This window comes from Equus quagga, chromosome 1 (genome assembly GCF_021613505.1).
Source record: "Equus quagga isolate Etosha38 chromosome 1, UCLA_HA_Equagga_1.0, whole genome shotgun sequence".
Taxonomy (NCBI): Eukaryota; Metazoa; Chordata; class Mammalia; order Perissodactyla; family Equidae; genus Equus; species Equus quagga.
This window is the reverse complement of record NC_060267.1, coordinates 99,036,568-99,052,991: the sequence shown is the minus strand read 5'-3', so window position 1 is coordinate 99,052,991 and position 16,424 is coordinate 99,036,568. Positions and strand designations below refer to the sequence as shown.

The following is a 16,424-nucleotide window of genomic DNA, read 5'->3' as shown; positions in this document are numbered from 1 at the left end:
AAAAAAAAAAAAATTTTCAAATGAAATGGCCCAGCCTGACCACCTTCCCAAGAAGCTACCGTTAACAAAGCTCAAAGCTTCCAACCAGCTTCTTGATGGTTCTCCTTAAATAGCTCTGAACAAATGCCACCAGACATGTGAGGCAAGTACACATGTGAGAAAACTGAGACAGAAACTAACGAATGGGGCAAGCAACCTATCCAGGGAGAAAACAACTATAAAAACTATTTCAAAGCCCAGAGAGAGAAGACATTGCACACACGAACAAAACCATTCCTTTAAATTAAAAACAGAGGGGCCAAGAATGAAAGAGCCTTTAGAAATTTAAAAATACGAAAGCACTCTTTTCTTGGACATTGGTGGTGCTGGTTCATGCCCTGGGTTAGGCTGGCCCCTCTGACTCAACGTCTAAGCTTTCCAGCCCACCCACTCCCTCGGCGCCCACGCTGCCCCCACCTCATGCTCCCCCGCAGCCCAGCCTACCGCGGCACTCACACAGTCTACGTTCTCCGTCATGTTCAGAACGATGTAGTTCTTCCCGGCCAGGTTGCTCCAGTCTTTGCAGATCACCTGGAGGATGAAACAAAAAGAAGGGCAGCCGTTACACAGGCATTGGGAAAGGCACTGGGAGAGACGGTGGGTGGAAACCCTCTGAGCAGCTGGAGGTGAGGGCCAGGGGTAGGTTGTGAGAGCTAGGTGGGAGCTGATAGCCTCGGCAAGACGACAGCCCATGATCCAGCCCAAGGTTCACAAACCCAGATGTCTTCAGGGGCCAAGCAGAAGACGTCTTCAGGGAGAGGAGGAAGCCAGGCGTGACACACGACTAGTGGGGGCTTGTGTCAAAGGGGTGAGACTGCACAGGGCTTGCCCCAGCCGGAGGCTTTCAATGGCAAACTTGTCTGTGATGTTCTGTAGGCTAAACAGAAACGTGCCTGTGGGCCAGATGCACAGGCTGATAACCTGGTGCCCCTTTCCTTTCCTCCTGCTGTCGGGGGTGTGGCACTGACTTGGACGTGTGTGTGTGTATGTGTCTGTGCTGAGCAGGGGCTTATGAGGGGAGCAGAGGGCGACTGTACACATGGTGGGGGGCGTGGAGATGGCGCAGGGAGAGCACAGGTCAGGTCCCCACTCTGGGCCAGTGTCGTAAGCCGTGGGGAGGCCCAGGGCAGCAGCTGTAGCACCTGGACAAGTGGAAACCAGGCCAGGGCACCAAGCTTTTCCGAGGCTTTCGTTTTGCATGTCAGTGTGGTGAGGACCCCATTACTGGGCCACAAGGTCTGCATCCCCAAAAGTGCTGCTGGGGTTCTACTGCTACAGAGGGGCCTCCATCTTCAGCCTGGTGGACCCCTGCACCGTGCCGCGCAGCCCGAGGACGGCTGGATGGAGCACCTTCACTTTACCTGAGTCGAATCCCAGGGTATCCTGGACTGAGCTTCGACGGCCTGCCCTTCCTGGGGCTGCTGGCTGAGGTCTTCCTGCCCCAAGGTCGCAGAGGAAGGTGTCAGTTCCACATCTTGGGGGGCCAGTGGGAAAGAGGCTGAGGCTCCAGGGTAAAGGGGGTCTTCATCTGCAGCCTCAGCCCCGCTGGGAGCTTCTGTTTGAGGGAATGAAGCCAAGGACGGCACCTCTCCTTGCCTGCCAGCCAACCCAGCTGCTCCCACAGTGGCCTCCTCACTTGCCTCCTGCGGGGCCTCAAACTCTACCCCACGCCCTGCGGCTGGCAGTACTGTGCTCCCTGCCTCCTGGCTGGTGAAGTCCTGACCCCCCAGGGTCACTGTACTTGGGGTGACCGAGGGCGGTGGCAGGCTGGGCTCCATGCTGTTCCCCACCTCCACATCCGAGGAGGCCTGGTCCCCAGAATCTTCATGCCTGTGTTTGGCAGACCCTGGGGTCTGGCTCCTGCTGGTGGGAGAAAAGTCATGGACCTGGGTTCGGGCTTCTTCTTGGGATCCATTCACAGGCAGCAGCTCCTCCTCTTCCTCCTCCTCCTCCTCCTTCTCTACCTCCTCCTTCTCCCTCTCCTCCTCCTCCTCCTCTTCCTCCTCCTCTCCAGGAGCCATGTGCCAGGGTGGCTCCACCAGGTTCATCTTGGGCAAGGGAGAGGCGAGGCGAGGCACCTCTTGACCCTGGCTGGTGTCTTCGACGGGACCTGCCTTCTCAGTCAAGTCTGGAAACACATAATCTAAGGACAGAGACAGAAGGCTCGTTCACTAGTCCGCTCATTCATTACTAGCTCAGGATTCACTGGGAAGATGATATAAAAGAAGCAGGAGCCCCTCGGGACAGTGAGGCGGTCGTGTTGGAAAGGAGTGGGAAGCAGGCTGGAGAAGGGAGAGCAGACTGGGGGGAAACATGGGTCAGGCTGGTCCTCGTTTCCTTCATGATAATAAAAATGACACAAGTCTGCCACTAAAATTCCATGAATACAGGAATGCACCCAGTAGAAAGTAAAAGTCTGTATGACTGCCCCGCTCAAAGGCAGCCATGGTTAACAGTTTGATGTCTATCTTCCCTATTGTGTTTCCTCATCTGGAGATTTGACCAAGAAGACCCTTTAGTCCCTTTTCTAATGGGTTGTTACGGGGTCAGAAATCCCAGATGAGGTCTGCAAACCCTCTTACAACAGGAACAGAGGAGACCCACAGATTATGACCATTGTTCCTAAACTGTGCTCTTTTTCTATAATTTAGACTCTGTCTGGGAAATGAAAAAGATGCAAGGAGAGCTAGAGAGAGGCCAGGGGCTGGGGCCAGAGGTTTCCAGAGCCTTCCAGAATTTCCAAGGTCCCTGCTGGCAGTGGGAGAGGGTATTTTTATTCTCCCTGCTATTCTGAGGAATTACATTTGAAAGGAGAGAACCTAGAGAACTCCTGGAGACCAGGATGTTTTCTGGCTTTTCAGTGAACCCTAGGCCTCTTCAGGATAATGACATACGAAAATCATAGACCTGTTTCGTTAGAAACTCATTCAAAGGACAGATTTCTTTTTAACCGCCAAATGAAAGTTTGAAAGTTTACATAAAATTTCTGGGAATATGGAAAGCAGATGAGAACACAGGAGCAGATAACCCCTCAGCCAATATAAGCATAGGAAAAGACAGTGGAGGAGGGACGCCCTCTTACCGAGAGAGGAGGAGAGAGAGCGACTATGGGGTTCAAAGACATAGAACAGAAAATTCAGGGAGAACAAGATAATTGTTTTTTAGAAGACTGGCCCTGAGCTAACACCCATTGCCAATCTTCCTCATTTTTTTCTCCCAAAGTCCCAGCACATAGTTGTATATCCTGGTTGTAAGTCGTTCTAGTTAGAAGATGATTTTTGAAATTGCACTTAGTGTCCTCAGAAAGACTCAAAGTTACTGCATCTCTAAATAAGAACAGGTTATAAGAAAATCAAGTAATCTTTAAAAAAGAAAAAGTTCTTAGAATTGAAATTCAGTTGTCGAAACGTAAAAATTCAATAGAACGGCGGGAAGAAAAAGTCAAGGAAAAGTCTCCAGAGCAAAAGCAAAAAGACAAGAGAGAAAAGTTAAAAGATACAGATGACCAAAGCAGGAGGAGGCCTCATATCTAGCTAATATGATTTCCAGAAAGACAGAACCAACAAAATGGAGAGAGGAAACCGCTGCACAAAGAAGAAAACCCCCAAGGCCTGGCAACACAAGGCTTCATATCGGAAGGGTACACAATCGAGGCGGATGATAGAAAACTCACACCCAGCCTCATTGCCGTGACATTTCAGCATGCTATGGAGCAAGAGAAGATCCTAAAAGCTCTCAGAGAAAGAGCAGGTTACCCACAAAGTATATCAAATTATCACCAAGCTTCTAATCAATAACAGTACACTGCAGGGAGGAAACTGAAAATGTATTCAAAATTCTGAGGGAAGATTATTTTGAACCTGGAATTTTACATCCAACTAAACTATCATTCAAGTATGATTACAAGATAAAGACATTTTCATATATGCAAGGACTTAAAGGTTTTACTATCTGCAGATTCTGAGAGAATTACTCAAAGAAGTTCTCCAAGAAATCCAAAAGAAGAAGACATGGGAAATCAAGAAACATGAGAGCAACATCATGAAAATACATCTTGGTGGAAGCTGTGCAGCAGCCTCGAGAGCAATCAGTTCAAATCAGAACAAGGATGCAGAGGGCTCTGAGAAGAGTTATGACAAAGAGAAAAACTGATTCCCTAGGAGAAAAAGTATGATTTTTAGAAGCTGAATAATCTTAGTGATAATTGAAAGTCCACTCTAATATCTGAATGAACCATCAGAATATTCTAGCCGCCCCCCTGTTGTTAACTAGACTCCTGCTGAGGGGCAGAGACTTAGTAACGGATGCTCCTGCCTGCCCGCCCCTGCACACGCCTGCCGGGGAAGCTCACCGTTCCCCACGCTGGCCAGCCCTGTGAGCTCTGGCGACGCCTGCTGGCAGGACAGCGACCGCAGAACAGGTGAGGAACCCGCACCGGCCTCTCACCCTGAGCAATCCAGCACCACCTTCACAAACGTGAAATAACGAGCAAGACTCACAGGACATCTGAGGAGAGCCAGCCTCAGGAGGAAGCACGAGGGGGAGGCGGGAGGGCCACCTGAGAAAAGAGTTCCTCTAGCAAACAAAAGAGAACTCAGAAAAAGTCCTATTAACACCTTCAGAGAGAGTCAAGAAGAAATTATACCCATGAAACAAGTACAGAAGAATAGAATATATAGAAGAATAAAAATCCTTTACTTCAACAGAACTTTACAACAGATAGATCTGTTTAAAATTAATATGCAATGTATTCAAACATAATTGAAATGGACCAAATGACCACTTGACAGGAATACTACATAACAGAATGTCAGATGGGTGCTTGGGAATTACAACATACAAAATCTCTTACAATCATAAGATTTCAGGACGAGAAGATTAACCTGACAGCAATGTGCAAGAATGGGATGAAGGAGAGGATGAACCAAAGCAGAGAAAAGAGTGAGGGGCCTGCTGAAGGGGAAGAGAGAGAAACGAAGGCGAAGACATTAGGGACAATAAGAGAAGAGCAGACTCAAGAGACGGCCTGAGGGGGAGCTGACAGAATGCATCAGTTAGCTGGCTGACAGGAAGAAGTTAGCACTCTGGCCGACTGTGAGAAAAGCCATGCCAGTAACAGAAATGGTGAAGTCTAGAGGAAACGTGCACGGAAACCCACAACAAGCACTTGAAATAGCCAACAGACCAGAATGTGGCAGCAATATGGTGGATGGTGATGCACTCACGGGCAGAACCCCGCTGGGGTCGGGGAGTTCCCAAGAGGGCAAGCTGACCAAGACAATTCCTCCACTCAGTTCGATGCTGTTTTCTCACAAGTCTGAGTCTCTATACCTCCAGAGAGAGCCTGGCTCCCAACAGAATTCCCTAAAATGTGTATGTCCTCCTCTAAGATGGCCAATAACAGCAGTCATGCCCTTAGTGACATGATCTGGGAGCCAGAAGACTTAGTCACCCTCTGACTCGTCTAAGCAATGGTCAGTCCCTGGGCTTCTCTGGGCTTCAGTTTTTCGTATGACAAAAAGGATGCTGGTACATATGATTTCTAAGGTCCTTTCTAGCACTGATATTCTAAGGCTTTATATATCTTATACACCAATGGCATTAAAAACGGCAATTCCTCTACTGTCCTAAATAGGAATTAAATGTAATTCACTAGATTACAAGCTCCTTTTGACAGTAAGGTGATTTTCTTCATGTCTATGTTCCCAGCACCTGACACAGTGCCTGGTCCAGAGCAGAAAGGAGAGCAATGTGTGGTGTTGAGCTCCTGCCTCCCATCTTCTGCCTCCTTCTGTCCTAGGGAGAGAAAAGCTCCCAATCACAGTGCAGACTCCTGCATCATCTCCATCAGCACCTCTCCTGCCTCCCTATGTATGATCACTGCCAAAGAGTAGGCCCTTGACACAGCCTTTCGACACTTCTTTCTTCATGACTCACCGATTCCAAAGACCATCTACTATCTCCGTGCTAAAAGCTCCCGAACGCCCGTCTCCCACCGAGCCTCCCCTGTCCAGCCTCCCATCTCCAGGGACTGGACAGGCCACTAAACAATGCTCACTGGTGCTTGGAATCAGCAGGGTTTTTCCTACTTCTTTACCACCTCTCAGCATCCAAAATTATTCCTTTTCCTTTTTCTGCGTGACCTCAGATTATCAACCGTATGGCCGTGGACACATTACTTAACCCCTGTGTGTTTCCTTTTCCTTATACATAAAATAATAATAGCACCTGGCACACAGGGCTGTGGTCAGGATGCAATGAGATTAAGCCTGGGCATAGCCCATGGTACAGAGCATATTCCTCCAACTCCTCCACCCATTATTATTGTCATTAAAGGAATTTTTACATTGTAAAACCATAAGAGGAAAAGCAGCACTCTTCTGGAAGACGGCTCCCCAGGATGAGGGGCAGGATAAGCACAGGAGTGATAAGTCAGAGAGAATCCAGGAGAGGGCAGGGCGGGAAAGCACTGATCGTCTACTGACGAGTCTAGACATGATCCGAACATCAGAAACGCCTCTTCCACCAGAAACAAGAACTTAATAGGAGACCCAATGGGGGCACAGACTATGAAGCAGAGGTGTGACAGGAACCCGGCCATGAGCACCTGTGGGACAGATTCAATGGGATGAAAACGGGGGTCCCAGGCAGTGGGTAGTGGGACTGGACCCACATACGAATGTAGACTAATGAGTAAAGAAACCAAGTTTTATCCAAGAGCAGAACCATGCTATGATGGACTGAGACAGACAACAGCACTTCTATGACGCTTCCTGCCAAAGCGCAGAACCTGAATCTACTCATGGGGACACACCAGACAACTGAAATTGACAGGTACTCTACAAAATAACTGACCCATCTGCTTCAAAAATGTCAAGGTCATCAAAGACAAAGAAAGACTGGAGAATTTTCCAGAATAAAAAAGACCAAAGAGACATGACAACTAAATGCAGTACGTGATCCTGGACTGGATAGTGGACTGGAAAAAATAAAGTTTTCTCTTTTGCTATGGAGGACAGTACTGGGGAAACTGGCAAAGCTTGAATAAAATTTTTAATCATAGGGGCCGGCCCGGTGGCATAGCAGTTAAGCTCCCACGTTCCGCTTCGGCGGCCCGGGATTCACCAGTTCGGATCCCTGGTGCAGACATGGCACTGCTTGGCAAGCCATGCTGTGGCAGGCATCCCACATATAAAGTAGAGGAAGATAGGCACGGATGTTAGCTCAGGGCCAGTCTCCCTCAGCAAAAAGAGGAGGATTGGCAGCAGTTAGCTCAGGGCTAATCTTCCTCAAAAAAAAAATTTTATTATATAATAGTATCGCTATCAATGTCAATTTCCTGATTTTGATCATTGTACTATGGTTTGTAAGAGAATGTCTTTGTTCTTAAGAAATACACATTGAAGTATTTATGGGTAAAGGAGCATCATGTCTGCAACTTACTGTCAAATAGTTTAGGAAAAAATTATATGTCTAAACGTCTAGAAACACATACACAGAATAATAAAGCAAATGTGGCAAAATGTTAACAAAAGGGGAAACTGAGTGAAGAGTACATGGGAATTATTCTTTCCATCAATTTGGAATTATTTTTCAATAAGGAGTTAGAGAGAATCACTTTAACTGCTGCCTAGGGAACATGCTTGAGCCACCAGGAGAGCCGAGAGTCGAGGTGGGGACAGGGCAGGCCATCCCAGACGAAGAGCTCCAGAATGCAGTGAACAGTCCTGGTGGACGGGGAGGAGAGTGCTGCTCCCACTCTGGGGTCCTGGGAGGGAAGACCAGGCCACAAGGGACTTGTGACATGGAGAGTGGGGGAGAAGTCTCGGCACACTTTGGAGGGGAAAAAGGAGTAAATTGGCAACGGAGGAAGAGAAAATAAGAAGTGAGCTAGGGCAGGAGAAGGAGTCGGGTGGAGATGAGAGACTAAAGAAACGGAGGAGAGGACAGCACCAACGAGGGGCAGGAGGAGGGACGGTCGCCTCTCTACGTAAGGCAGGCCCACTCCCAGCCTGCTGCCATGGAGAGGTGCGACTCCACACAGGGGGAGCCGTCCTGCTTAGTGCCGAGCTCCTGCCCTCCTATTCCTCTACTTCAGGCATCCGGAGTCGCGACAGTAGAGTCTCACAAAGCCCAAAAGCCTGTCTAGGGCAAAGACGAGCCTACAGAGCACTTACCACAAGCCCCATACCTGGACACAGGTGTGAACCAGCAGAGATGCCCAGGAGACACGTTAGAGATGCATCAAAGTCGGTCCAGGCCCGTCCCTGTCCCCAGGAGGGTAGCAACAGCTGGGGCACCAAAGAGATGAGAAGGGTCCCCCACAGCTCAGGCCCTCTGGGGGAGGCTCCAGCTTGGCCTCAAAGTGTGGAAGGTCAAGGAGAGGCTGAGGTGCAAGGGGACTCAGAAGACAGCTAGTGCTGTCCCCTGACTGTCCGGGAGACACCAGAGGACCACCCTTGGCCAGCACCTTGCCCCTTAGGCTCATCAACCCTCCTCCCTGAAACCCCCAGCAACAGCGCTGTGAAGTTGCAGTGCCCCCTGGTGGCTGTCATTGGAAACTACACCTTCCTCAGAGCCTCCGGGAAAATCCAGTCTCCAAATCCCAGACGCGGTATTTTATTGGTAAACAGGGGCCCTGTGAGATCAAAGGGCCCACTGCCCTCCTTTCACAGATGAGGAAACAAAAGCTTGGAGAGGGAAGGATGCTCGCTCTGTGAAGCTAGGCTTGTCCTAGTTGTAAAGCCGTCAGACTCAGGCTCACGTGTCAGGCCAGCACCCAGGCTTGGCTTCAGACGCGGAGAGGAGCACCCCGACGGCAGGCGCTTCGCCTCTCCCATCCATCTGCCCAGTCTCTTTAAAGCTGGCCTTGAATCACCAGACCGGCGGACACTAAAGAGCCAGGGCCAAGCTCCGGAGTTCTGCAGGCAGGGGAAGGAACTCTGGGTGCCCCTTGCCTTGGCAAAGGGCCACTGGCCTATAGGCTGGGCAAACCCACTCTTCTGAGACTGAGACTAAGATGAATGCAAAACAGTGGCCTAAGGGAGGCACTCTCTTCTCCCCAGGGCAACCTCTTAAAGTCACACCACATGTCTCACACTCCTTTGAGCTTTCCACACAACGTGGCTCCCAGCAGGAGCACCTGTGGGCAGGTGTTACTGTAACAGGACTCCAGGAGTCGAGGGTCCTGAGATCAAAGGGACCTGGGAGGTGACCTGATGGCCTCTGCACTCTGGCAGGTGACTGGTGAGTCTCGGACAGATGGACTGGCAATCCTCTTCAGGGGCATGTCTTGGCCTTCTTAGAAAGGCATTTCTGTGTTGTTGGCTTTTTTTCTCCCTAATTTCCTTAAACCCAATTGTGATGGTTTGGTTACACCTGAAGCCCGTTTCTGCTTTATCTACTAAATGAGGAAGACTGGAAAGCAGCTCCCTCAGGAAACAATCCTACATGTTCTCTTAGGTGTCCCAATTCAGCCTCTTCTTCTGGGCTAAATGACCATAATTATTCCTTGTTCTCAACCCCACTGTCATTCTTCTTCTTCTCTTGCAAAAACTCTAGATCGCCAGTTTTAAGAGTGGTTACAAAATCAAGAGAGCAGGTACACAATAAATATTTGCTGAAAGCTGAGCAAGATTCACCAACTAGAGGCTAACTGAAGCAAAATGCAAAGTCAGGTTTCTCGACTCACACCACATCATTTCAATGGGTCACAGCACTGAGCTGCGTTCTGCCCCTGTGACCTGAGGTGGCAGCTCAGAGGCAGCTGGGGGTCACTGTGAAGTCCCAGGTCTCTGGACAACTTGGATTCTCCACGCTTTTTTTTTTCCTTTTAATCTCACTGTGGTGCTGGCCTCTGTTCCCTAAATAAGATCATGTTGCATTTTTTTCCCTCTTATATTTCATCACAGTTTTCTAGGTCTCTTCCCCGAATTTATCAAGGTCACACTGGACTTTATTTCTGCCTTCCAAGGTAGCCATAATCTCGTGGATGACCTTCAGCATCAGCTGAACTTTTCTTTTTAAGCTTGGCCCTGAGCTAACATCTGTTGCCGATCTTTGCTGCTGTCGTCGTTTTAATTCTCCTTCTCCCTGAAGCCCCACAGTACACAATTGTATATTCTAGTTGCAGGTCCTTCTGGTTCTGCTATGTGGGACGCTGCCTCAGCGTGGCCTGATGAGCAGTGCCGTGTCTGCGCCCAGGATCCGAACCAACAAAACCCTGGGCCACCGAAGCAGAACATGTGAATTTAACCGCTTGGCCACGGGGCCAGCCCCTCAGCTGAAATATTAATGAACTGATTCCTCTGTTAAGATATGGAATTAAAACAGGCATTAGGGCCAGTGGCCTTGAAAGATCACTTTAAATGTCCCTTTAGGTTAATGTCAAATCACTGAAAGCTGTCCCCTGAGTGCTGTCCTACAGACACTTACTCAGCCGAGTGAATATGAAACACTCACCAAATTCATAATACATCTGTATGAAATAGAGGTGCAAGGCAAGCTTTTGGTGTAATTTAAAACGACATGCGTATGTGTGTGTGTGAGGAAGACTGTCCCCAAGCTAACATCTGTGCCCATCTTCCTCCATTTTATGTGGGACGCCCCCACAGCGTGGCCTGACCCTGAGATCCAAACCCGTGAACCCTGGGCCACAGAAGCAGAGTAATGAATTTAACCACTACACCACTGGACCAGCCCCTAAAATAACTTTTTAATGGTCAACCTCAGTAGTCATCAAAGAAATGTAAATTAAACAAAATGATAAATTTTTTGGACTGCCGACTTGACAGTATATGTTTATATTTAAGGATAAAACCTGGTGTTGGATCAGTGCAGGAAACAGGCACTCAATCTCTGCTGATGAGAATGGAAATTGGGCCACATTGTGGGGGGAGGGGATGAATGAAAAGCTTTGAAAACAAACGTTCTGGATCTACAATTTCACTTCTGGAAATGCATCCTAAGGAAGCAATTAAGGATGCTCATAAAGATTTGGTTTTAATCATTCCCATCACAGCACAGTTCACATAACAAAAGACTGGGAACGACCCAGCTTTCACACAGCAGGGACTGAAGGAATGGCAGCTGGTCCATACCTGGGACGCTATTTCAGCCTTAACAGAGGGTGAAGAGGTGCATCTGCTGGCTTGGAAAGATGTTGGTGAGTGAAACAGCAAGATCTGTATACTGTAATTACATTTTTATAAAAGCATATTTTATGTATTTCCCGTATGGGAAAAAAGTCCAGAAAGATATTATACACCAAAATGTTAACATTTGCTAACTCTGGGTTATGGGATTATAAATGGTTTTTATATTCATCTTTCAACTTGTTTTCATTTTCTAATTTTCCTATGATGACATTTATTACTAGCTTAAAATAAAAATACAGGGCTTTTTTTTCTTGGTGTCTAGGTGAAAGTGCTCCCGTCAGCTGGCCCTCCTCTTAGGAAACGTGCCTAACATGTGAGCAGACCCACAAGGTCCAATCATGCTAGCAGATGCAAGCTCAACAAGGATTCACTGCATGGAAACCATGTCAGGCCCCGGCAGGCAGCTGCTTTGAAGATGTGGTTTCTCCAAATTCATTACAGGCCGCAGTAATAAAAGTAGTCTAATGGATGATTTCATTAGAAATCTCTTCTCTACGGAAGGAGCAGATCTGGAAGCAGACTCAGAATCGAGATTCAGCTCTGCCACTTACTACCTATGTAATTTAGTGCCACTTCTAAACCTCTCTAAGTGAGCTTCCTTAGCTATAAAACAGAGACACTAATCATGCCTGCTTTTACAGATTTCACTGGATGCTTTGAGGAAAAAAAAAAATCATGTGAAAATAATTTATAAAATACAAGCACTTTAGGAACATTCCTTACTCAAGTACAAATGCCCAACCATCATTTCATCCCCTTTCTGTTAATGGCATCCCAATTCTCCTTTGGGGGGAACTCCTCCCCTCTTCTTGGTGCAGGAGTGTGGGCCCCTGCCCCCTGGCTTTGGGGGGCTCCAGACCCAGTCTGGCCCAGTCAGAGAATACCATCCCCGTGGCCTTAGGATTCATTCAGAGATGGGCTCGGGACCCAGACCAGACTAATGAGCCACCATGTGAGACTTTTCCGGAAGTACTGGGGAAGCAGAGTTCTCTCTCTGCTGGGGTTGTGAAGTGAAAGACGAATGAGACTGGACTTACCAGGGTCTCTCTAAGCATACCCATAGGAACAGCCTACCCAAGAATGAAGCCAACGAGGGAAGGCGAGGCACGGTGGAGCAAGGCAGGCTCTCATGCCCGGTTTCAACACCTGGACCCACCTGCCGGGAGCCGGAAACCTATCCCTGGACCCTGCGGTTACGGAGCAATAAATGCCCCCTTTCCTCACAGGTCTGTGAGCCTATATGAGTTGGGTTTCTACAACTTGCCAACCCCCAAAACTTATCCCTTTTCTTGTAGAACACTAATTAACTTGTTCACTAGGAAAATTAAAACTGCATGCAGAGAATTTTATTAAGGAGATTGGAAAATGAAAGGGAAGGAGGGTGACAGCAGGGACAGTCTTGGGATGAACAGGTAACCCAGGAAACTATTCTTATCCATTAACAACTTTTTTGTGTGTTAGGAAGGCTGGCCCTGAGCTAACAACTGTTGCCAATCTTCCTCTTTTTACTTGAGGAAGATTGTTGCTGAGCTAACGTCTGTGCCAACCTTCCTCTGTTTTGTATGTGGGAGGCCACTACAGCATGCTTTGATGAGCAGTGCATAGGTCCCTGCCCAGGATCTGAACCCACGAACCCCAGGCCGCCAAAGCAGAGTCTGCAAACTTAACCACTACACCACTGGGCTGACCCCCAATCAGGAACAATTTTGCATGAATTAACTGACCGGACTTTAAGTTGGCTTGATGCCAGCTGGTGGCGTATTGATTTACATTCCACTTCTTTTTCCCTACTTTGTTGAGACCACTCTTTTCACCCAAAATGTCAGAGAATCATATTATTATTTTTTATTTTTATTTTTCAGTAAATTTTTCTTTCTTCATTTGCTGGGAAAGATTCACCCTGAGGTAACATCTGTTGCCAATCTTCCTCTTTTCTTTTTTTCCTTCCCAAAGCCCCAGGACACAGTTGTACATCCTAGTTGCAGGTCCTTCTAGTTCTTCTAATGTGGGACGCTGCCACAGCATGGCTGATGAGTGGCGCTAGGTCTGCACCCAGGATCTAAACTGGTGAACCCTGGGCCGCCAAAGCAGTGTGTGTGAACTTAACCACCTGGCCACAGGGCCAGCCCCTCATATTATTTTAAAGCTGGAAAAGACTTCAATCTATCATCCCCAAGGCCTCACTTACAGATGAAGAGACTGAAGCCACGATCAGAAAAGGAATCTACTCAAGCCACACTACTTGTCACTGGCCAGGCAGAAAGCCCACCAGCTGTTCTTACCAGCGGACCCCTGAGGATCACAGCTACAGAAGGAGAAGGAAGGCACCAGCTCTGGTTCTTGTGGGCCCAACAAACCAGACATGAGACGTATTACAAGGCACTGATAACAATAAAACGCATTGGCTTCCTCTCTGACGCGTCTACCTGTGTGCTCCCATGGCAAGAGCCCAGGGCACCACTGCTCAGGAAACACTGATTCCTCACTCAGCTCTCTGCACACAAGCCATGTGACCTTGGGTCAAGCTCTTAACCTCTCTTGGCCTCAGTTTCATCATTTGTGAAGCAAAGACAATACCCGCTGCCTTGATGACCTCACAGAGTGGTTGTGAAGCTCAAATGAGCTAACCAAAGAGAAAATCCTATAACAAATGGTGATAAGTACTATACAAAACATTAGACACTACTGCTAGTCTCTAGTAAAGTCACTGAGCTGAAAGGCAACAGAACAGAAAGAGCCCCGGCTTTGGAGGCTGACAACTTAGGTTCGAATCCTGGTTCTTACACTTACCAGCTGGGCTGCTACCCAAACTCCCTAAGCCTCAGTTTGTCCACTGGTCAAATGGGAATAACAATACATACTTAAAGGTTTCTGTGAAAATTCAATGAGACAGTAAACTAAAACACCCAACACAGTGCCTGGCATACACCAGTGTCCAATACATGGGCAGATATCACGGTTACCAAAAGGGCACCTGCGCAGAGACCAGCCCCTCTGCAGCATGGCTCTCAGCAGTCACTGCACTGCTGCATGGCGTCATCCAGGTCCCCAGGGCCACGTTAGCATGGCACTTAGCATGGTCTCCCTGAACTCTGGACAGACTCCTTACCCAGGCGAGCCCTCTGAAGGTTCTTTCGGTCCCCTCTGACATGAGGAGAAAACCCCAAGAGGCGATGCCCTCCTTCCTTCCAGAGAACTCCTAGAAGGAAGTCTCTGACTTTAGGGTCAGGAGCAGAAGAGTGCAGTGGGGAACGGCACACACCATTCTGGGCTGCCTCCCCACACAAATCAGCCTGACACCCTGAACACCTTCTGTCTCTGTCATGTCCTAAGAGCGTATTATCAAGATGCTGTGAGAAAACAGAAGCAGGAACGACTAGCTTAACTTCAGGGTCACTGTCAGCACACAGAGACGTCCCCTCTGGGCAGATGAATCAGAAAAAGGTGCTCCTTCCATCCAGCCCACTGCCTGGTGAGTGGCGCCCAGGCTGGACTTCAGCCCCAGCTCACACGCCCAGCGAGGCACCGCTGGACGGGGCACCACCAGCACAACCGTCTGCAGTGGTCCTGCTCACCAAGCAGAGCTGAAAGGGCCTCTCAGAGGCTATGTCTTTTGAGCTGGGTGTTGAAGGATGACTACAAGTCAGTAGGCAGTTGGGATGCAGAAGAGCACCCCAAGCAGATGGGACAGAAGTATGGGCATCACAGCTTCGGGAACCAGCCCATGCCACTGTCAAGAAGACATGATTCTCCACCCAGCTCCATCCCACACCAGGTGTGACCTTGGGCAAAGCACTTCACTTCCCTGTGCATCAGCTCCATGGGTGCCAAGCAGGAAGGATGACAGGCTAATTAAATGACATAGGTTGGAGAAGAGGAGGAGATGAGGCCAGAGGAGACACTGGGGCCAGACTGTCAAGAGCATTTTCTGCAATACTAAGGCCTTTAGCCTTCATTCTGTGGGTACTGCTTTTTCACAAATCACCGTGGGGATGCTGGAGAACAGACGGGCCTGAGGGAAGGTAAGGGCTGTGGGCGAGCAGATCAGTCCGAAGAGGAGCAACGAGGGAGCCTGGACAGAAGCAGCTCTCCCTCCACCTCCCCCTCCGCACCCCTTGCCATTCCCCTTGTAGGACACTCGGTCCCGCCTCAGTCCATCAGGTGCGTAAAGCAGAGATGAGGAAACAGCCATGTTGTGGGGCTGGGTGAGGAGAAAGAACGTATGCAAGTGCCCATTACGTAGCTTGTATTCAACAAATGACGGCTATTTTTATTATTAAGAGACCTAGAGAAGCCAATGGGAAAAGAAGAGACGAAATGAGAGAAGGGAAACAAAACAACTGGGGTGGGCAGGGAGCAAATCTGAGTTTCTCAAAGCCTAAGGATGCCCCCTGGGCCTGAGGGGGTCCCAGGTGACCCTGATGCTTTCTGACCAAGGCTCCCTGCGTGCCCGCTTGTCATACTAGACTCTCTCAAGTCTGAGCACAGGAAAAGCCCAGAGACAGATCCCAGGACTTCAAACTGTCCAGCACAAGGTAGAAACGGATTTCTTTTCAATGATGAGAAGACAGATTTCTCAATGTACGCTGCTGCAGCAACAGATTATCTGGATGGGGGAAGGGAATCAGAGCCCGACCTCACGCCACACATCAAAATAAATCAAAGCGAGAATAAGCAGTTACACATAAAAATTTAAGCAGAAAACAGTGGAAAAAATAAAGACGTCTATATCTCAGGGAAGGAAGGCTTTTCTAAATATAAAGCAAGAAAAACACATAGAAATACTTAAAAACATTTCAAAAGAAAGACTGTCCAAGCCCATAAAAAATTTATTTATGTCAAAAATTACTATGAAAATAAAAGTAATTGATAAACAGGAAAAATGTTTTCTATGTGGCAGAGAAAAGGTTAGTATCCTTTTTATATGAAGACTTGTGCAATGGTAAAAAATAATTAAAGCCTCAATAGAAAAAAATGGAAAAGTAATAATAACAGCTAATATTGACAGAGTCCTTCTGACGCACCAACACTGTGCTAAGCACTTTAAATGTACTATTGCATTTAAACCTCACGACCCTAGGATACCATTTCCTACATGAGAAAACTGAGCCTGTCACTCGCCAAAAACCCCACAGCTGTTCAACGGAAGCGCTGGAACTTTGGAATCTGCCCAACTCCAAAGCCTGCTCTCAGTCACACTCTGCTGCAAATGGAAAAGCAGCACTGTAA

At 48.2% G+C, this 16,424-nt stretch overlaps 1 protein-coding gene across 1 annotated transcript in view; it reads right to left on the bottom strand.

Moving 5' to 3' along the window:
- The window catches only part of PODXL2 (podocalyxin like 2), a 35,669-nt gene that overhangs the window by 15,069 nt on the left and 4,176 nt on the right, over positions 1 to 16,424 (bottom strand). Inside the window, exons 3-4 of the mRNA XM_046682542.1 lie at positions 1,401 to 2,182; positions 496 to 570 (exon numbers count right to left, since the gene is read on the bottom strand). Coding sequence (XP_046538498.1) covers positions 496 to 570; positions 1,401 to 2,182 — 857 coding nt within the window. The remainder of the gene's footprint in view (positions 1 to 495; positions 571 to 1,400; positions 2,183 to 16,424) is intronic.